Source organism: Onychostruthus taczanowskii, unplaced genomic scaffold (genome assembly GCF_017590055.1).
Source record: "Onychostruthus taczanowskii isolate IOZ18803 unplaced genomic scaffold, ASM1759005v1 scaffold22, whole genome shotgun sequence".
Classification (NCBI taxonomy): domain Eukaryota; kingdom Metazoa; phylum Chordata; class Aves; order Passeriformes; family Passeridae; genus Onychostruthus; species Onychostruthus taczanowskii.
In genome coordinates this window covers 3,264,817-3,286,283 of record NW_024499462.1, presented here as the reverse complement: position 1 = coordinate 3,286,283, position 21,467 = coordinate 3,264,817, and the positions used below count along the sequence as shown (strand labels likewise).

The following is a 21,467-nucleotide window of genomic DNA, read 5'->3' as shown; positions in this document are numbered from 1 at the left end:
ACCCCGCAAAGGGGCCCGCCCCCCCGCCGGGCCCCCCCCCCCCCCCGCACCCCCGCCGCTCCCGCTCCGCATCCCCGCGTCCCCGGCGCTCCGCATCCTCGCCCCGCCCGCCCCGCCCCGCGGGCTGATTTACGGCTCTGCTGAAAACGCCGCCCCGCTGCCGCCACCAGCAACAAGTCGGGTGAGTGCGGCGACCTTGCGGGCGGCCGAGGCCCGCGCCGAGCCGGGGCCCGCAGGACCCCGCAAAGCCCCGCGACCGCCCCCGGCCAGGTGCTCACGGCAGGCGGGTCAGGAGGAGATCGCTCCGGCGAGGGGGGCGACTCCGGCCCCGAGATCGTGCCCCCGTCGGCTGCTGACACCCACGCCCGCCCGCAGCACCCCCCGCCGGGCATCCCCGCCCCTCCGCATCCCCGCCGCTCCCGCTCCGCATCCCCGCGTCCCCGGCGCTCCGCATCCTCGCCCCGCCCGCCCCGCCCCGCGGGCTGATTTACGGCTCTGCTGAAAACGCCGCCCCGCTGCCGCCACCAGCAACAAGTCGGGTGAGTGCGGCGACCTTGCGGGCGGCCGAGGCCCGCGCCGAGCCGGGGCCCGGCGCCGCTCCGCTCCGGCAAGGCCCGGGCGGCGGCCGAGGCGAGCGGAGCCGCGCCGAGGCGAGCGGAGCCGGCGGGGCCGTGCGGCTGGAGCGCCGCGCCGGGTGGGCGCGTCCCCGGGCGGAGATGGCGCGGTACCCCTGAGGAATCGCCGGGAAAGTTTCCCAAGTTTCCCTTGGGGCGCGGACGCGGGCTGTTCCCTCCGGCGAGGAATGCAACAGACAGCCCGGGATGAAGGCGGGCACCCCTGGCCGGAGCCGCTCGGCGGCGTCAGCCTCCCCTTCCGCTGCCCGCGATGCGGCGACCACACCAGGTTCCGGAGCCTCTCCTCGCTGCGGGTGCACCTGGAGTACAGCCACAGCTTCCAGGAGAGCAGCCTCCTGGCCAGGAGCAGCCTGTTCTCCCCGCTGAAGGACGCGGAGCCGGTGTCCCCGCCGGAGCCCGCAGCCCAGGGCAGCCCGGGCAGCCCCGGCGGCGTTGCCGCGCAGCCCGCGGGGCCCTACCTGAACTTGGGCGGCGCGTCCTGCGGGAGCGGCAAGGGCGAGCAGCCGCGGGAGCTGGCGGCGGAGCGGCCCGGCTCCTACCTGGCCAACTATGTGTCGGCTGAGTCTCCCAGCGAGGTTTCCAAACCCGGCCTCCCGGCCGCTGATTCCAAAGCCTCCTTCGAGGCGCACGTCAGAGAAAAGTTTAACAGGATGGTCCAGGCCGTGGACAAAACGATCGAGAAGCGGATCGACAAGCTTACCAAAGAGCTGTCCCAGAAGACGGCGGAGCTGCTGGAGGTGCGGGCAGCGTTCGTGCAGCTGTCCCAGAAGAAGCAGGAGGTGCAGCGGCGAGAGCGGGCCCTGAGCAGGCAGGTGGATGTGGCCGTGGAGATGATCGCAGCCTTGAAGCAGCGGCTCAGCGAGTCCGAGGAGGAGCTTCACCGGAAAGAGGAGTAAGTGGGGAGGCGAGTGCCGATGGCTTGGCGAGGGCTGGACAGCTCCTGCGTGAGTGACAGCCTTTGGGGGAGAAGAGAGGGAATGTCTCAGTTGCTTGCTGATTGTGAAAGGGCCTGGAGCTCAGCAGCTTCAGATCACTATATTGCTAGAGTTATAGCCCATGTGACATGTCCCCTGCAAGGCAGTGGACAGCTCCCTGAGCAGGTGGCTCTCACGCTTGGCTCCCCAGTGACTAACAGGGCCGGGGACAGCTCCCTGAGCAGGTGGCTTTCACACTTGGCTCCCCAGTGACTAACTTCTACACTTTCTAATGCCTGTGTTGTGCCTCTGGTTTCATGGGGATAGGGACAAGTAGAAGCTCTCATCAGCATGCTATGTGATTTACATTGACACCTTTAATTCATTGTCTTTTTAAGAAGATACGGGTGGATATGTCTGGATGAAGTATGTGAGAATTCCTAATAGCATCTTTTCCCTTAAGCTTTCTCACCATGGTCAGCCTGTGGAGTGCCACAGTCTCTTGTGCATCAACAAAGCTTTACTGGAGGCAGTGTTGAAAAGGCCATGTCCAAGTAGTTAATGTCTAGTGTGTTAGATGGACGCAGAACTGTGGAACAGTGGGAAGCAGATGCCAAAGTTCTGACTAACCTAAGCCATCTAAAAATACATTCATGATGCATCCATTAAAAATGTAGTGATAGCTGATATATAATTTATACATGAACTACTTAGTTTATTCAGCACTTGCTGAAACCTTTCAGGCTTTTCAGAGCACCACAACTTTTTTAGAGAAATAGAAATAAAGAACCTTGGTAATGGTATGCCTCTAAACCAATTCATCAGCTTGCAAAAGGAAGATGAGAAGTGGTAGTTGCCATGACACTGAGCTTACAAGAAATAAGGAAGGTGGTGTAGGAGTTCAGTGTAGGAAGTTTGGAGGGCTTTCATCATTCCTTCCTGTAGTCTAAGGACAAGAAAGAAAAGATAAGGATGACTCCCACATCAGTAGGAGCCATCTATCTTGAAGCAGAGCTATAGATTTTCCAGAAGAACGGATACATAAAGGTGGTTGTACTTGAGCCTCTCAGATCTTCCTTGAAGGGATATTCAAAGAACCTCTGATTTTAAAGTATGAGATGATCCTCATGGAAGGGAAAATTGAAAGACTTAAGGTGAAGGTGAAGCTGAATAGTGTAACTGAGGCTGATTTGAAGGTGTGCTGGAGGGAAGCCATAACATAGTTTCAAGCAGTTTTGGTATTCCCATCTAGCCAGACTGCCCTCCTAGGCTCTTTCACACTGTGAGTCATCCTATTTCCTCTAGAAAAGTATCTTAGAAGGGGAGGGATTGCTCTGTGAAAGTCCTTCTTCCCTCTGCAGACTACCAGGAGACCTCGGGTAAGCAGCTGTCTTGGGCTAGATGCAGAATTTCAGATATCTCATGTTAAGTGGCATGAATCTTACCCCAAACTAAAGGCAGATTGTGTTTTAAAAATCAAGACTAGGATCCCAAAAGGAAAAACATGATTGTTGGGAGAAAGAAACCATTCAGTGGAACAAACCTGAAGTTCTGCAATGTAGAAGAAAAGACCTTGCAGGAAAAGAGGAAAAGGGCAACTGAGTCATCTGGGTAGAAAGAATGGGTATGATATGGGAGGATGGCAAAGGACACTGATCTTTGAAAAGAAGACAGATGAAGTTGTGATTTTTAACTGTATTAGGAAAAGGAACAAGGAAGAGGCCACATGCTCTCTGGCAGACTACTTACCAACAGCACAGTCAGGCTGGAGTTCTAAGGCCAGAAAAGACTGAATACAGAATGAGGAGAAGTGGGAAAACCTTGTCCTTCACACTAGGACATTGCCAGGCTCAGGAAGGGAGCAGGAGCTCAGATGATTGCAGTTAGAATTCCTGTCTTGAAAGGAGGAGGATGAATGCATAAACAAATGATGAGGTAGCTCCTAAGTTGATGTTACAGGGAAGGCTGAAGGTTACTTGGCTGGAAACACTAACCAAAAGAGCAGTTGCACAAGAGACTTCACAGAGTACTTCACAGAGTATTGCTCTTTAGGGTTTTGCTTCCACTTTCAACAAAAAGACTTGAAAGCAAAGTGCAGCAATAGGAATGAGTGAACAGCTCTTACACAGTAGTGTGGTAATGCATGGTAGTAGGTAGGATGGAAGAACAGCAGCCCTGAGTACCAAGGGGAAGAGGGCAGTCACAATATGTTACTGCCTGTGTCTGTGCCCAGCCCCACAGCATTGCCTCTGAAGTTATTCTGAGAACACTGGGAGGGTAGGCAGGGTGAAAGAATAGGTTGAATTCACTTAGGAAAAACTGGAAGGGTGTTGGGGTTTTTTCTCATTTTGATGATTCATTCATTTCCCATCTTAGGGCATAACAAGGGACAGTGCCATAGAAAAATGCACTGTTTGGCTTTCCAATTGAAAGGTCATTGTATAATTAGCAAATTGAGAAGGAAGGTAGGTATAAAGAATTGCTTTGTAAGAGCAGGACTGATAGTTCTAGAGCAGCTTTTCAGAGTTGATTCTCTAAAAATGCCTGGGACAGTTAGCTTTACTCCAGCAGCAGGGAGGCACTGCGTGATGTGCTGTAGTAGAGAAAAAAGTTCATGACTTTGGTAACAACAGTGACCTTGTCTGGCTTTCTCATGGGCCATTGGTAAACTCTGAGACCTGTCTGTATATTCAGTCCTTTGTGTGTTCAAAACTTACTTGCTGTGCTAAAAAGACATCGTCCTTCAAAAAAGGAGGATCTCAACTTTGGCTTTGATTTCTGGAAGAAGTCCAGATGATTAGAAAGCCAAACAAGACTGCATAATGGAAATTGCAGAAGCGGTTCTCACTGCAGATTGTGGAAAGTCAAAGGCATCCCTTAGGGACTGCTTTGATGCTTGCTGACCTTCAGAAATAAATGCTTTCATCAGTTTCTTTGGATTTTTTTTTCCATAAGCAATCTTGTGAATATGGATAACTTTTTCCTAAAATTAGTATTGGTATTGAGCTAGTGTAGCTGCAAATCTTTCCTCTTAGCAGGAAAAAGAAAGCACCTTCCCTGAAACATCTGAGTGTTGGTTTAGACCATCAGCAGGAGCAGGGCTGCCCATTTGAAGAGCTTGTAGGATCAGTGGGTTTATTTCTTTAGACTAGTCAGTTGATTATTTTTTGTTTGTTTTAAATAAGGCCTTTATCAGTCCAACAAAGACAGCAATGAAGTGAAGATACCTTTTAGTTACATTTTCTTTGTTTCCTTACAAAAACTGTAGTGCCAATATGCATGCAGGTAAGTGCTGATACTGGTGTGAGGCCCTCGTGGAGGTGAACTCTGTTGAGGGGTAGGATAGCTGGAGATACAGCACTGACTATACTAATTCATAGTTAAAATAGTATTACTCTAAGCACAGAGCTGCTGAGCAAAGGAATTATTTAATTAGAAAATGTGCCCTGAAAGGGATTATTCCATGTTTGATGAAGGAGAATGCAACTCAGAGTGAGCGCTGTGATCTTAAAGATAACACAGAAACATGCCCAAAGGGCATAAGACTTTGTTGAATAAGATATCAAGAAAACCATTGAAACAAAAACCAGCTATGAACTTAACTGCTAGAGGACATTGAGAGGCTTGTTTCTGGATGTTATGTAAGAAAATTGAAACTGGTAGAGTTTGATTTTCAATAAGTTTGAACAGGGTAAAAAGTGATGGTCTTCATCTGGAATCTACCTTCAATGGTAACTTAAACAGCTTCACTTTGTCTGCTAATCATAGAGAAGATCATTAATGTTGTACCTTGCCATATCTCTGACAGTAATTGCTCTAACCAGTCTAATGCATTTGTTTTGAGACTGGTCATGCCTCTGCTCTGACATAGCCTGGAATGCAAGGATTAATTCAGAATAGCTGTTGTGGGCAATAGTTATTCTTGCCAGTGGCTTCACCTTAAGTTTGCAATTAATGAAATTATCTGTGCAGATACCATCTTGACAATGGTATTAAGAGCTGACTTTTAGACATCACTGCAATTTGTGCTTTAAAATGGCTTTCCTTTAAAAAGGGATTTCAATTGTACCACAAAACAGTTTTGATTTGCTTTAAGAAGAGTACAACTACAATTACACTGTTCTTCCACCCTCAGTTTTAGGTAATCCTACTCCCTCTTTCCTGTTTTCTTTCATCTTCCTACTCAAGAGATTACTCCCCACCCCTGCAGCTGCACAGGTTTAAGCCTAGCATGGCTGTCCCACAGAATGGCTCTGTGAAATAAAGTTTAAAATCTTCAGTGTCACCCCAGTAAATTCAGGGCTCAGTCTAGAACACAGCCCACTGAATGGATACAATAACTTTCTGAGGGAGGAGGTGTGAATCTGTTTAATCAAATGTGCTTTTAGTGGTGTGGTAATGTGAAACCACAACCTAATGAATAACAGCAGTCTTCAGGCAAAACCACCAGTTGGGTGATGGATAAGGTCAGTGGCATTAATACTTAATGAATATACATATTAAATATTTTGAGAAGTAAATCACTTCACTACTTACTGTGGTAGGAATTTTCCCACCTTCAGGTAAAATAATGGCTTGGTTTTCTATTGATTTTAGACAGAGTTATGCTAAATGTAGTTCTCCAAAGTGATTTGATATTGGATGCAAAACCTGCATGGAGCCTCATGCTTATCTCCACCTCCAGAGCAGCTGCAGGTGTCAGCACAGTCCTGGGGCCAGTGCTATGCATCCGTGGGAGGGCTTGGTTGCCATGTGAGAACTCATTAGCCCTTCTTGTCAGGTGTTAAGGAGCTGGAGCTGTCCCAGCCTCTGCATCTAGTCAGTGTATCACACTCTTAGCTGCTGCAAGTCATACAAACACTGAGCATCTCCCAGGATCCCTGTGCTGGCAACTGCTCCAGTAAACAAGAACTGCAGCTCGCTCATCCTAAAGCAGCGCTGAATAATCCAGTGGTAAAGGCAGAAGAATAAATGTCACCTAGTCAGCCTATGATTTATAACTTTATTTACCACATCCCAAGTTGTTTCATGGTAACAGCCTCCATAAAGAAGTTTTTGGGCTAGGCTGCAGTTGGGATGCAAAATGCCAAACTACTTAAGTCCAGTAAACTGTAACAGGTGAACTCCCTGGCAGACTCAGATTAAAACAAAAGCTTTGGCAGCAAGTGTTTCATACTGTGAGTTCTTCCCCCTGCACTTGTTTTTTTTCACCTGAATGCCTCTGAGGTGCCTGCTGTACTGCAATAAATTCCCCGTGGACTCCTCTGGCTCTTGAAGAACTCCTTTCTGACACTCTGGCAGTACAGGCATCTTCTGATCCTCTTGGACACCTCCCAGGCTGCATCCCCCTTGTCTGTCCCTCTCACTTGCCTCACCCTGCTGCTGGCAGCTCAATACACCCCTTGCTCTCTAGGCAGCCAGAGCAATTCCCTCTTCCTGAAAGGTTTCATCTGACAGCAGCACCCCACCTTTGTCCCTGCTGCCCAGTCACAGCCCTGTAAACATTTTGCATACAGTATATCTTAGTGTTGGTATAGTAAACTATGAACAGATGAGATTACAGAAATTTAAGAGATCTAGGGTGCATTGAGCATCATGTACACCACTCAGAACATGTAATGTCAGGATCTATAAGCAAGTGGCAGGGTGCAGAGCTGGATGGAAGGAGGCAGGAGTCTGCTGGGTAGAGGAGCAGAGCAGAATGGTAAAGGGATGATGCTGAGAGCAGAGGAACTGTCAGGGGGAGTTAATAACTCCATGTAACCTTTCTTTCCTCAATATAACAAAAGTGCTCCAGATGTAGAATAGTCAGTGCAGGGTAGCAGAGACCACTTGTTAGAGAGGGCAACACCTGAGGTCTGAGCCAGGTTTTAACAAAGTTATTCCTGTTTCAGGTGAACACTGCTCACAAGGCTGTGCTGTCAAGACACAGAGCCCAGTGGGCCCATGCTGCTGTGCTCTGGTTTATGCCTCTACCACATGGGCCCCACAATATTCATGACTTCAGCTTTCCCCTGGCTTCAGGAAGAGCAGTGTTAGACCTCTGTGAACATCCATCTTTCCACAAGAGAGTGAGAGACAGGAGTCCTGTCATATAATCCTCACAAATTTAGTAGAGATCTGAAGAAATAAATTGAAAGTAAAATAAAGAACATAAGCAAAAAAATCATCACAGATATCTGGAAATAAAATTGAAGGGAGAGGGTCATCAGTATAGTATGGTTAAGAAGAAGTCTGGGCAAACTACAAGAGACAAGAAGGACAATTAGATAAACAGCAGCTGCAGGAGGCTACAGGAGTTCTTTGAACTACTTCACAGTGGGAGGAGGATAAAAATACTTCTGGGAACTCCCTTCAGGTAACCAAGGCATAGCTGGGCATGGAGTGAGCTCTCTGAGGAAGAAGTGTTGGAGCAAGTAGAGAGACTTATTAGCAGTCACTCCTCAGGGTTTGATCTTGTTCTTCTGAGAGATGAGAATGAAGTGGAAACAAAGAAAGTAGGTGAACTAACAGAAGTGCTGCTTATCAGTGCAAGGTGTGTGACAGAGCCCTAGTGTGTGGGTGGCTTCTGGCTCCTGTCTTTCCAAAGGGAATTTACAGAGTGCATTTCAGCCCAAAGGAAAATTTTTACATTAAAGTTATTAAAGGTAGGTTCATAGGCTGTACAAAGTCAGCTAAACAGAGAGAAGTTATGGATATGCTACTATTGCTGCTAATAACAGTTCTTACAAATAATGCTGCTAATAACAGTTCTTACAAATAAGGATGCCACGTTATCTTTAGTCTAGCAAGCAAGGACAGTAATAGGGAATTATTGACATTTTGAGTCTCTTCTCCTCCTGATAGTCATGTAGATCTTCGTGAAAAAAACTCTGCTCCCCCTGGCCTCCTTATGGTATATTAATGAGATATTTGTAGGAAAGGAAAATCTGTTGGTGATCATTTGTGCCATAGAACTAATGCAACTAAGGCAACTAATCAATTCTTATTAATTACCTTTGCTGAGATAATTACAAAAGTTAGCATTCTTGAAACTATCACCCTTTTACAAAAATGCCAGTTACTCATGTTTGTGGCCTGCTGCTGCAGCAATACTCAGAAGCTGACTGACTCCCTGGGAGGGACATTCTCATGGTGTCCCAGGCTGTCAGCTCCCTGCTTTCCCACCTTCCCACTGGAGGGTCAGCAGCCTGTCAGGCTGTGCACAGCTCTTCCTTACCCAAAAGGAGAGGGCTTTGGAGCCAACCTGCTGAGTTGCTGTCCTTTTGAGCTCCCTGTCCCCTGAAAAAGAGGACCCTGATGAAACGCCAAGGACTTCAGCTCCTACATTAACCCAAAACTATGAAGTGAAAGAAGTTACAGTGTGGTGACAATAAAGCCCAAAATTGACCTTAATGAGTTTAGATTGGTTCTCCCTCAGCATTCCTCAGTGGCTCTCTCTCTCATCAGGTTGCTCTGGGCAAGCTAATAATCACTAAAACTGTTCAGAGCCTTGAAATTAAATGGATTAGCTACAGACAAGCTACCTCTCTGTTTCTTAAGCCAGATTTTATGGGTGAATTAATATAAACTAATATTCATCCGTGTTCTTCATCCAAACAATACATACTTGTTATTACCTCATTCCTGCCATTAGATCAGCCATGCAAACAGAACTCAGCTATGGAGCAGGCAGGCACAGCCTGAATCCTAGGTGGTGAATTTCCAAGGCTGACCACTTGTGCTTAGCTCTTAGCACAAAGCATCTCACTGTTGAAACAACTATACTACATTTAACCAATTAACTACAACTATGCTGAGTTAAAACAATGAAACGCAGAGAAACTTTGGATTTGTTATAAACAAGCTAAGCTTTGAAAGGTTATTTCTGCCACAAACTGTTTCATAGTTTCTACTTAAAATGCTTTTTCCTCAGGCAATGTATTTCTACTGAGCAATCATGCCCTTTCTCATTTGGCAAGTTCCCTCAACTCCCACCCATTTTGTACAAAGCAAAAATTAACATGGCTTCACTGGCAGAGTAAAAAATATTTATCCAGGCATTTATTAACCAGGGAAGTCCTGCATGTTGAGATTTGTCTTCTTTTGTAATACATGCTTCAATCTGCAACCAAACTTCTTCCACCCAAATAGTCCTCTGATATTGGAGGCCCAAGTGGTGTCCTGATTACTAATAGTAAGTATGCAGAGAACTTAGAAATGAGCAATGTCTCAGCTGGGAGCTTTCACAGTCACCAGTGCTCTCTGTTTCTTCCAGTTGTGTTACCAGACAAAGACACGTTCCTAAACTCCTTACCTAAAACTTGCTCTTCCCACACATGCACTCCTTGGTCTATAATCTGTAGATTATCTGTTAATCTCCCATGTTCCCTCTGGCTCCTGGTCATAACACCACACTTGGACATACTTGTAGGATTGCAGCCAAAGTGAAGTTTTATGGCCACAGTAGCTCTTTTGAGTTAGGAACCACCCCAGCAGCAACATTAAGTGATGAAATCAAAAGATAAATTTGGGAGTTCATCTGTTTCTCTTCATGTTTCAGAGCTGATATTCTCATGGTTAAGTAAAAAAAGAGAAAGCAGATACAGCTCTCTCCAGATACTTTGAGAGGTGATGCTTAATAATGTTTCTTCCCTGGGATCCACTAAAGACTATTTCCAAGACACCAAATAATGTGAAAAAACCCCACCCCAAACCCACTGCCCATAAACCTAAATTCAGCGTTCAGGTTTCCGGATCTTCACTTTGTCCACAAAAAAGTTGAAATATTTTGATGATGGTGGAGGACATTAATTAGCCACCACAGGCTATCACCATGACAAACTGGAAAAGCACCAGTAATTTCTGACAACTGTGAGACCAGGGACCTGCTGTTATCTAAATGTGGCCTCTTTGCAATGTTTCTATCTTGCAGAGAAGTTGTTACTTTCAACCACTTCCTGGAAGAAGCAGCAGAAAAAGAAGTGCGGGGGAAAGCCAGGCTCCAGCACTTCATCGAGAACCTGTTGCAGCGCGTGGATCTGGCAGAAAGGCAGCTAGAATATTACCAAAACCAGCAGATGGTGTGCAACCACACTGACATCAGCGAGCACGTGGTAAGCCAGCACAGTCCTTCCCTTTGCTGTCACCCTCCCCCTGCAGCCAGAGCTCTGCACTTTGGATACACGGGGGCTCAGTGGCTCAGGCTAAGTGTTACTGCATTGTGAAATGTTTCTTTAGGTGTGTTTTATTTGTGTTTTAAACTACCACTTTACACGAGAGAAAGGAGCAGAGAGCATAAGAGCAGCAACAGCCAAAGATGGTAAAGGGAGAGCGGAGAGTAATGAAATGTTTGATAGATATTTAAAATTTTTCCAGCTTTGGCTATTGCTGCTGTTGCCTTTGCCATTAACAGTTTTTTAATGTAACTTGGCAGTCTTTTTGTAATGCCTAAAGATTTTCAGGAAAGACATCAATTCCTATAGCTGATACATCAGCTTGCTGGCAAATCATCTTGCTTTTAGTAGTTACCACTCATGGGACTCTTAGAAATGGTGAATGGATTCTCACAGGCCTGTATCCCACAGATCAGTAATCCAAGAACATTACTTTTTAAAATACATTATTTCTTTAAGAGCCCTCATTTTTAATACCTAAACTCAGTATTTTCCCACAATGCATTACATTGATATGACAAGTTTTAGGCACAGGATTTCCAAGGAACATTTCAGTTTAATTCAATACCCCATGCTGCCTGTGCTAAGTAGTTGCTCACCCTGAGATGTGAGATGAGGGCATTTGATCATGCACAGCACTGAGCAGGTATGCAGTGGTGGAAAGGAAAGGTTCCCAGAGCTACTTGGAAGACGGCAAGCTTTAGGTAAGGCCTGAGTAAACGTAGATGAGCTGAAATCCAGTGCAGGCATCTCAGACATTATCTGTGAGAAGATTATGGGGCACCGTACAGATGGGCCTCAATATTAAATCATCTCTCTTGCTCTGGATGTGTTTATCATAATGCCAGGCTCAGCAGTGTTCCTTGGGGAGGGAGCTAATTTTTAAGGCACCTGCCCTGATTTCTGGGTGACTTCAGCATTCCTCTAAGGTCATCCATACAAATATTGACCATCCTGACCTTCAGGAGGTACAGGAAGGTACACCATGAGATGGCTCCAGACACCAGCCAACACAGATGACAAGCAAAGTCAGGCTGGGCAAAAATCCATCTGCAAAGTGTGGACAATACCAGGGACAGAAGGAACATTTACAAGAACATAATCATTTTCAGATGCCAAATCTGACTTCCTTGTCTCAGTGACTTCATTAAATGATATTCAAAGGCTCAGTGTAGCAGCTCTGATGAGAGCTCAATACAAAGAACCTATTTAGTAATTAAAAAAAAAAAAAATCAATTTAAGCTGAGCTGCCATTAAACACCTCCTCTTCTGACCCCACCAAAAGAGGGACTAGACAAAGTGTTTCCACACTGTGAACCAAACTGCTGTAAAAAATGAAGTCATGCAAATTTGGCCTGGCATTGAAGCTATGCTATCCCTAGCTGGTCTCAGGATTTTCAGGAGGGGGAGAGAAATGCTTGTGTCCTCACCCTCCACCCTTCAGTGAAAGTCTGGCAGAGCAAGGGCTTGTAGCTGGAGTTTCCTAGCCACTTGTGTAAAGGAAATGTATCACTGAAAAATTAAAGGATCTGAGAGAAAGTTAATTTCATGCAGCTTATTCAGTCACTGCCCTTTATTAATTATCTTGAACACAAAAATTGCTTCTCTTTGTATCCATACTGTTTAATCTAATGTGAAAGATCTCTGTTCAGCCCACACTTCTTTAGCAATTTACTTTGATTATAGTTACAATAAAAATAATGGGAAAAATCCAACCACTAACAACTCACACATTATGAATTTTAAAAACATGTTCATAAGACGAAAAAGTAATAATCTGTAAAAGAGATGGCCTTTTTGGTTTATTTCCTGAATGTTCTAGTCTTAACATGTGAGAATGGAAATACAATTTTAAAGACTGTGTATATTTTACCCTTGTACTTTAATTACTTGAAAATGTAATAGTAATAACCTGGTTTTGTTTTCATTGCAGTTTACAGACATTTCATTAAATAAGAAACCCAGATGCCTGTATGTATATCTCCTTTTTTTTTTTTAATCTCAATACACTAAGTTGACATGCTCGCATTTCTGCTTCTACATTTTGCCTTCTAGTTGGGACCTGCATGTGGTCTATATTTATGTCATGTAATTGAGGAAAACCAGATTTCTGCTAAAACTAAACTAGAATCAGATATTCTCTAAAGAAAATAAAGAATGCTAATTTTCTGTTAAACAAATTACTCCTTCCTGCTGACTATAATAGCCTATTGCAAAACTACAGGAGTTGAATCTCTTTGGCTAACACAGTCCAAGTTTCAGTTGAAAATATCCTTAATATTCTATAGGTAGGAGAGAGACAGTTGTCATTTCCTAACTGACAGTAGCAATCATATAACCAAACAAGGGCCCTGACAAAGCATGGGCACTAACAATCTCAGGTTACTCAAGCAGCTGTCCTGGGAGCAGCAGAACTAATTGGGGCTGGTCTCCCATGTCTTTGTGACTGGGTCATGAGTCCCAGCAGGTGGTTTGGAGCATCATGTGCTGCTTGGCCAAGTGGCAGTCAGGCAGTGCACCCTTCTCCAGGGCAGCCTTTCCTTGTGGGGACACAAGTTTAGGACTTTTTCCTCATTGCAGCACCACAAGTCCTTCTCCAAACACAGCAGATTAGGAGGATGTGTGAGGAGAAGTTCAGACTCTCTTACAGTCCCTTATGTTGCAGAGCTGCTGCTTTCAGTGAAAAAGCATTTCCTGCATCTGGAGCTGGCAGCTTTGCATTTCACATGCAGTGATCTGCATCTTCCTCCATCTTGGGTACTTTCTTACCCTGACTGTGAATTGGGGTCAGACATCCATCTTCTCTACCATAAAGTTGTTCAATTTAAGTACAGTTTAGCCCCTTTAGGCAGCCCCTGAGATCATATTGACCTTGACCTTCTGGTTTTTGTAGCTTCATTCAGTGCAGCAGGGGACTGCCTAACATCACCTGCAATAAGGCCTGTGTATGCTTTGGGAATAAATGATGTTGCTCTTCACCATAACATCCTCTGAGAAAAACAGAACACTGCATCTTTAAACAACAAGTAGTGGACTGTAAAAAACAGTACTCAAGAACTGATGGTAAACTGGAGTGGCCAACACTTGTGCATTTACACAGGTCATTCCTAAACCCCAGCAAGTGGTCAGAGCCCAGGCCTGCACCAGGCCAGGATGACACAGTGCCTGCAAGCTCCAGCTTGGGCCTGCACAGCATTTCACCCCCTAAACGTCCCCCTAGTGAAATGTGCTTAGCAAACCTGCTAACCAGGTAATGCTGTTACACAGGTAAGGCTTAGTTCCTACAACGTCAGGTGGTCCCACTGGATCCTACCAAGAAATACAGACTTCCATGACACCCTTCTCATCTTCCTAAAGAGCAGGAGAGGGTTTACACTGTACACAAGTGAGTAACCACAGCTTTTTCCATAACTGGCTTTCTCAAGTGTGCAATATATGATTTAACTCCTAGAAGAAGTAATACCACTTCTATATATAGATATATGGTTTTCAGAAATAACAGGCTATGGAAAATAGCCCTGTGGAATCCCTTAAGAGATCAACTTGTACCTCAGCACATCTGCTTTTCACTTCAGTCAAGGGAGCTGGGTAGACATGAGCTGGTGCCTTACATTCCTAGTTCTGATGTTACACTAATGTATCTGGTGTAAAACATTTCAAGATTATGTTAAATGGACTATAATGATCTTAGCTAAACTGTGGAAGTGCAGTTTTGATGTAATATTTCAGAGTTCATGGCTCAGCCTTTGCAGCACTTGGCACTTGGCTGTCACTCCACCTGAGCTCACCAATTTCTGCAAATCTTGCTGGGTTTGAACCATCACAGAGAGAACAAAGAATTCAGCTTGCTTTGGCCTTTAAGCTTTCATACCCATCTTCCCACCAGTTTTTGTATTCCCCCTTCTTCTTCTCCTGTTTTAAATCAAAGTCTAAAAGGGAAGCTAAAGTTTCCCTGGGTGGGTGGTCAGCACAAAGGCAGAGCATGGAGTTTCCTGAGATATTGGCCATCTGTAGCAGCAGCTCCCTGGGGCCTGGGTGCAGGCCAGGGCAGCACTGAGACTGCACAAAGAAGTCCCTACAGTTCCTGCACCTTCTTTCTACTCTTATTCTTCCTGCACCTACTTTCTACTCTTACTGGTGCTCTGTGGTCTTCCAGAGACCAAGGGATGTTCATTCTTTGCAGAATGTGAACATGTGCATCTTTAAAATCCCTGCAGATTACCAAGTATAGACCTCAGTAAGGTTTCAGCACTCCAAAATCAGCAGAATGCTGATCAGAATAAAAGTGTAGATGAACACACATGAAGAGTGCACCAGTAACATACCTAGGGGTTATTTTAATGAGGAATGCTTTTGAATACTAAGGAATGTAATTCATCTTAGAATTCTGTTTTTGAATGTAGCCTCATTCTGTAAAACAAGACTATTTTTGTTTTCAAAAATGCAAGGGTTTGGGATATTGTGGGGTCCTGTCAGTTTGCAGGACTGAATAATAGTTATTAATAATCACTATTATTAATTTCAGGAGCCGAGGAAGTCAACATGCTTCATATAACATCCCTGATGCAAAGCCTCATTCCTTTCAAAAAGGAAGGATCTTGTTGAAAAAAGCAAAGGATGAAAAAGCCAGCTTGCAGCCAGTGAAATGCTTCTATGAACCTGTTGATTGCCCAAGAGAAATATGGAGAGCACAAAAGAAGGGTGAACCAGTCTGCTCTGCCAGGAAAGTGAGTGCAAAATCCAAGATGGGTAAGAAGGCCAAACCTCTATAGGAACGGTGAGCAGTGTACAGCAGCCCAGGAACTTGGCTTCAACACAGCAAATACTGAATGAAGTTAGTCATCCTACTTTTTTCCTATCCATCTGGCCATGCCAAAACATATCAGATAAAATATATAGAAATATATACATATGAAAGTTTTATATTATTTAGTTACGCCATTCCCTCTTTGGGCGCTATAAAAGAGGTGACATTTTATTCAGTTTACATGGAGGTTTTTCTATTTATTCATGTATTTATTTATTTATTTAGTCATTTATAGAGCTTATTTTAAATGACTGCAGTTGTCTTGCTGGGCAGTACTGTGGCTGTATGTTTAATTATTTTAGTGGCAGCATGCTCTAACCAACTGGTAATTTATTTTCCATCTGTGTTATTCCTGAAGTTCAGAGGAATCCATTTAATCGGCACCAAAATATTCAGTCTTTCAGCTTAGGTAGGTGTAAGATCAGTGACTAACAGACATACTTAGATGCAAAAGGCCTACTCAAAGTCGCTTGAAGGCTGTTTGCAGCACTAGATTGCTATCCTGGGTGTTTGGCTATAAGCACATTTCCATCTTTTATTAAATACATCAGACTACTTGGCCCTGCCAGCAGCCACGTTGTCTATTTGGTACAAGTCTGGGCTCCTCTGAGGTGTCCCTTTGCAAGGAGACCAGAAGCTGTCCTGACACGCACAGGCCAAATTGGGCCAGAGGAGGAATTTCAGTGCCAAGTGCCAGCAGCAGGTTATCAGCTGTGGTGCAGCAAGTGACAGGTTAAGGCAGCGTGTTACTGCATGGCATTGTGTTCAATGTCTGTGCTCGGTATCAGGCAGGAGAGGCCCAAATAACCATGATTATAACCCAAATCCTTCACATTTTTATCTCTGAAGAGTCTTTACAAGGCTGAGAGATCACTCAGAACCCAAGTGCAAGGCAGTTAGAGATGACTGCAGAACACAAATGTGTGTGTTTACACTGGTTTGTGCCAATTAAAAGGATCCTTATTTATCAGAGAATTTATTTATCAAGATGACTTTTTTGTGTGTACAGTATTATGGCAACATGAATCCTCATGCCATGTTTACAGATATGAACATCCTGATGATGTTACTGATCAAGAAAAAGAATAGGTGAGACAGGTCTATGTGATTTATTTTTTAAACACTCATAACAGATGTAAATTGTTTATGTGGAAGGTGATTTTTACAGTATGTGTACAAAGATTTGTGAAAAATGTTTTTCATTTTTTATAACTATGTCTGTAAGCAGAACTGAGTATTAAAAGACAGTGTATCACTATGATTACTGCTGCAATAAGCACCCGAGTTGCAATATTTTTAAAGCAGAAGATGACCAATCAGTCAGCTAGGATCAGGTAACTACAGATGTCATACATTTGTCAGTGTACAGAGCTCCCAGAAAGTAGCAGAGAGAAGAAAGAGTATTATTCCTCACTTTTATTTTAAATAGTGTATATGGAACAATCAGATATATGTTTAAAAGTTTCTCAGCACTGTTTCAGTAGAAAGTCACAGTGTAAAACCAATTCAGGTATTTAGGTTGTAATGATATTTCAATATTTATTTAACTATGTCACTTGGCCTCATGCTAGGCATTGTGTGTGGTGAAAAGGAGTTGTTCATTGTGTTGCATGGGCTTGGGTCAGATTGTATGTTATAACTACTTTTATAGGCAAGCTAAAATTGAACCATTCTTGAGTTTTTTCCTGTTACTTCCCACATCTTTCCACAAACCTGAAAAAGGACCTCCTTTGAAGAAAACAAAGGTGAACATTAGAAAGATAATAAAGTAAAATATATTAATTCATTTCTTTAGCCACTTGACACTGAAAGAATATTTTTATTTTTAAATGCCTATCTACTCTGTTAGTCACCAAAGTTAAGTGCAACTACTAGTTCACAAATGAGATGTTTATTTTATTATTTATCATGCCAAAATCTTGACTGTAAGTTTTCCTTTTGGGAGAGGAAGAGGAAAAGAGTAAGAGAAGTTGCATGTTTTTAAACTTTTCAAAGCCTAATTTACACTTACTTGCTAAACAAATGCCAGTTTAGTTAATTTGAAAGAAATTGGATTGTACTGTAATCCCAGGTAAAAGTTTTTAGAATATAAACATTCTAATAATAAAGATATATTTCTCAGTTACTGTGTCATTTGACTTTGTCAAATCCATTGTTTCTTACTAAAGCCTCTGAAGCAGCACAGAAAAAGCCAAGCAGCAGCAGCTTGGGCTTTGTTTTATCCCTCAGATGAAGCATGACAGTGAAATCAGGTAGTGACCCTTCCCAGCAGTGAACCTGCAGACTGCTGCTGCATCTTGCCTGCACAGCTCCCAGGTGTCACTTGCTGCTCTCCTACTGTAATGTGCTTGAAAATCATTCTGGAGGTGACCCACAGGGTCAGATAACCTGCCCAAAGCAGAGGCAGGGCGAGTGGAGGGAAGGGTCAGGCAAATTAAGGACAGAGGGGCTCCCAGGGAGTGTCAGTGATGGTGTCTCCTCACACACTGCCAGTTGCAGAGCCATCATTTCATCCGGTATCTCCCTGGTTAGACTTGGACAGAGATGTTTTCCCATGGGGAACCAGGTTCCTGTCTCATTAACAGAGACAATATTTGAGAATAGGTACCTGCACTAGGCTGAGTGTAACCAGGTTTAGCTTGTGGGGACTTCTGAAGTCAGGAAATGTCAATTTTAAAATATTTTTTAAATCTGAAAGTGTTCAGACAAAGCTGACCAGTCACCTTTGAAAATCAGTTTGAAGCAGAATTACCACGTTTTGCCCTTTGAGACACTTTGAAGGCTCCTTGATAGGTTGTATGCTGACATCAAAGTGAATTCCATTAGGACCTGGATGCCTCATTCCCATATAAATTTTTAAAATCCCACCTCATTTATTACTAAAAATATCTCAGAGCAGTATATATACTGGCTGGGCCTTTACAGGTGAGCTTTCTGCTTAGAACAAAATGTTCTGACTGACATGTGACATTACAGGCCAGGAAAACAAGGGACTAATTGAAATGCAGACCTTTCATTAGAGCTATACATAGAAAAGATGTGAGATGCTCCTGCCAGTTGAAGAGAGAGCATGTTTTCAGAGCACTTAATGACATCTGATCCCTCCCCCCAGCTCTGACTCAGTAGTAACAACAGCCTCCCCCTACCCAGAGAAGATCTGAACACATTTGTTTTGTTTCAAGGAGAGTTACTGCAAATGTTCAGTGGGGTATTCATATTCAAAGAGATGGCCACCATTTAGAGCAGGTAGTAAGTCAAACAAATGGTCACTTCTATCATCCCTAATAATCCTTCCAATGCCACTGCCTCTTTCAAGCTACTTGAGCAAAATCCAGCTCTTCTCTCTCGTTACTCTGCGTCATCAGATAGTTGCCTCTATTTGTTCTTACCTCAGACTAATGCTGATTGTTTCCATACATCCTGTCTGAAGTGGCTGGAGTGGACTATTTAGTGCTCTCTGCAGTGAGCCTGGGCATTATTTTTTATTGTTTTTTTAGAAAAATTAATCCCAGAAGTGATTTTACTACATGAAGCTCTTAAAAATAGATCCTGCTGCAACACAAACAAAATGTCCTTTCTCATTTTGTTGCTAATGCCACCCTCTATCTAACCATTCTTTTTTTATTCTGGTCTCTTGAATTTTCATTTGTACATCTCTCTAAGGAGAAGGAGAAACAAGCAGCATAAATTAAATGCAGTCATTGGTCTGACAAGCTTTTCCCTTCTCACTGTCTCGGTCCTATCATCTCACACTGCAAGCAGGTAAAAGTTGGCTTGAATTTTTCATAAAATCATGGGAAAAAGTATATACAACAGATTTTTGAGTTCATTAGAATGTTATGGAAAAGGCTCTTGTGAGCTGAGAGGGAAAGAGGAAGAGAGATACTCCACTTCCTAGAGACGTCACTTTCAAAGTTAATTGTGACAGGCTGGAGGAATTTAGTGTGTGCTTGTGTGAGATGAGGGAAAGCCAGAGTCACACATAAGGCAGCAGTGAAAGGATGGGGGCCTCATTACTGCCTGCTGTTTCTTAGGGGCTTTGACCTACAGAACATCAGCATAGCTTCAGCCTGACACATTCAGTCCTTAAATCATGCTTTACACACGTTTTGCAGCCCAATTACTAATTTCAAAATAGTAGACTTTAGCACTAGGGTTTCCAAGAACTCTGTTCGTAGTATTTGTTCAAGGCATACATATTTGCCTTACAGTGGGAACCTGTGCCCATGGGGGCTTGTCAGCAGTGAAGGATTTCTCTGAGGGATTTCTCCCAGTCCTTGCTGCCTCCTGTCTCTGCTCAGTGACTGATGGCAGCTGGCTGGGTGCCGGCAGTTCTGCCGGACTGTCACCCCACTGACTGTCAGCTGGTTCCCACAGCAGTGCTTTCCTTTACAGAACTCGGCTGATTTTTTTGTCTGCTTCCCTACCCTAGTTCTCTCCTTCTTTCTACCAGTTCAGTGCCTTTAACATGAAAGAAGTCTCATGCAGCAGGTGTGTTCCCTGAACTTCAACTTGCTCATAAGTCACTGCATGGCACCAGAGACACTTGCAGAATGCTTTCTGTGGCAGCCCGTGGGCAGCTGCTGCACTAAGGTGGCACATTCCCACTTGTTCTGCCGGCTTTGCGCTGCCTGGGGGACAAGTCTGCCTGTCGCCAGTCGTGCTCCTCATGCCTGGTGGCCTGACTGAAGGTCAGAGGGGACATCTGAGAGGACATCTGCAGCCATCACCCCTCAGCTGGAGAACGAGGGTAACCTTGGCTGAGTGTCCTGCACTTCAGAAGTATTTTCACAACAAATGTTACACACATGGTACTTGCCCTTTGTTGAAGTACAGATCAGGCAGGTGTCACAGACCCCTGCTCCTGAAAGGACTCCTTATCTCCCACCAGCCAGCACTGAGTTGGGTGCTTTTATAAGAGAGGGGAGCTGAATATTGGTCATATGAATAACACACATATATGCTCAGGTGTGCACACTAGGCGAGAGTAAGAAAACAACCAAAAGAAGGTTGGTTTTGCTTTGATTGTACTCGACATTAATATTCTATCACTATTAGAGAGAAACCCCAAAATAAACTTTTTAAATTAAAACTACCAACAAGCTAGTCCAGGAATTGCATGTATACCTTTCCCTGAAAATCACTTCTGGCATCACAGAATATATTCTTCTATAGCAAATTTCCGGAACATTTTCCTCCTTGTAGAAAACAGTAGGCTCTGAAGATACTTTTAAATTTTTTTCTCATGGGGAAGAAAAAAAGCAGGCAGGAAAACTGGAGTATTTATCATGAACCAGCATCACCCCAAACCCACAAGGTTCACTCTAAGAAAGGTACCCAGCAGAGCCTGTAATTGTTTCTCTGCCAGCCTGCCTTGCCTACCAACCCTTCAGAGATCTAAGCTATGGAGGTGACCTCCTAAGTATGGTATGGTTTAATTACCCCACCCTCTTGAGCTCTGCGCAGGCACCTGTTTAAGAGGAGCACGTGGAAGTCACTGGTTTTGCATGCTGCCAGAGCGTGCCATGGTGTGCGTGCCAAGCTATGCTGGGGCCACCCCCGGGCAGAAGCCCTTTGTGGGGATTAGCCTGAGGAACCAAGGGATGGAGTAGGCATCACCCAAGCCTGGCAATGGTAGGTGAAGCAAATTGGATTTATGGGAGCTGAACCCATTTCTGTGCCAAGGGCCACGAGTCTCCTGTGGCTGCCAGTGTAGCTGTGCACTTCCCAAGCCAGCCTAGGTTCCCCACCAACCCTAGGAAGATTTGGAGTAATGGACGGCAGGGGGATAGGCTGAAAAACCCTTCTGCACACAGCAGCTTTAAAACAGGGTTTAAAAGGCCCAGAGGGACCATCTCAAAGGACAGTTTTTGAGCGCACACAAGCTCATCCTACCCTTCTCTGGTGCCCCAGAGGCAGAGGAGTAGTTCAGCAATGCTGGGAGCAAACTGCTTCA

General features: G+C 44.4%; 1 protein-coding gene across 1 annotated transcript; it reads left to right on the top strand.

Annotated features, from left to right (window-relative positions):
- Positions 1-507: 507 nt before the first annotated feature.
- ZNF365 (zinc finger protein 365) lies at positions 508-17,632 on the top strand. Its single transcript, XM_041405033.1, has 4 exons — positions 508-1,527; positions 10,464-10,644; positions 12,638-12,675; positions 15,230-17,632. Exons 1-4 carry the CDS (start codon positions 803-805, stop codon positions 15,474-15,476), a joined length of 1,191 nt encoding a protein of 396 aa, XP_041260967.1. The 5' UTR covers positions 508-802; the 3' UTR covers positions 15,477-17,632.
- The last annotated feature ends 3,835 nt before the right edge of the window (positions 17,633-21,467 follow it).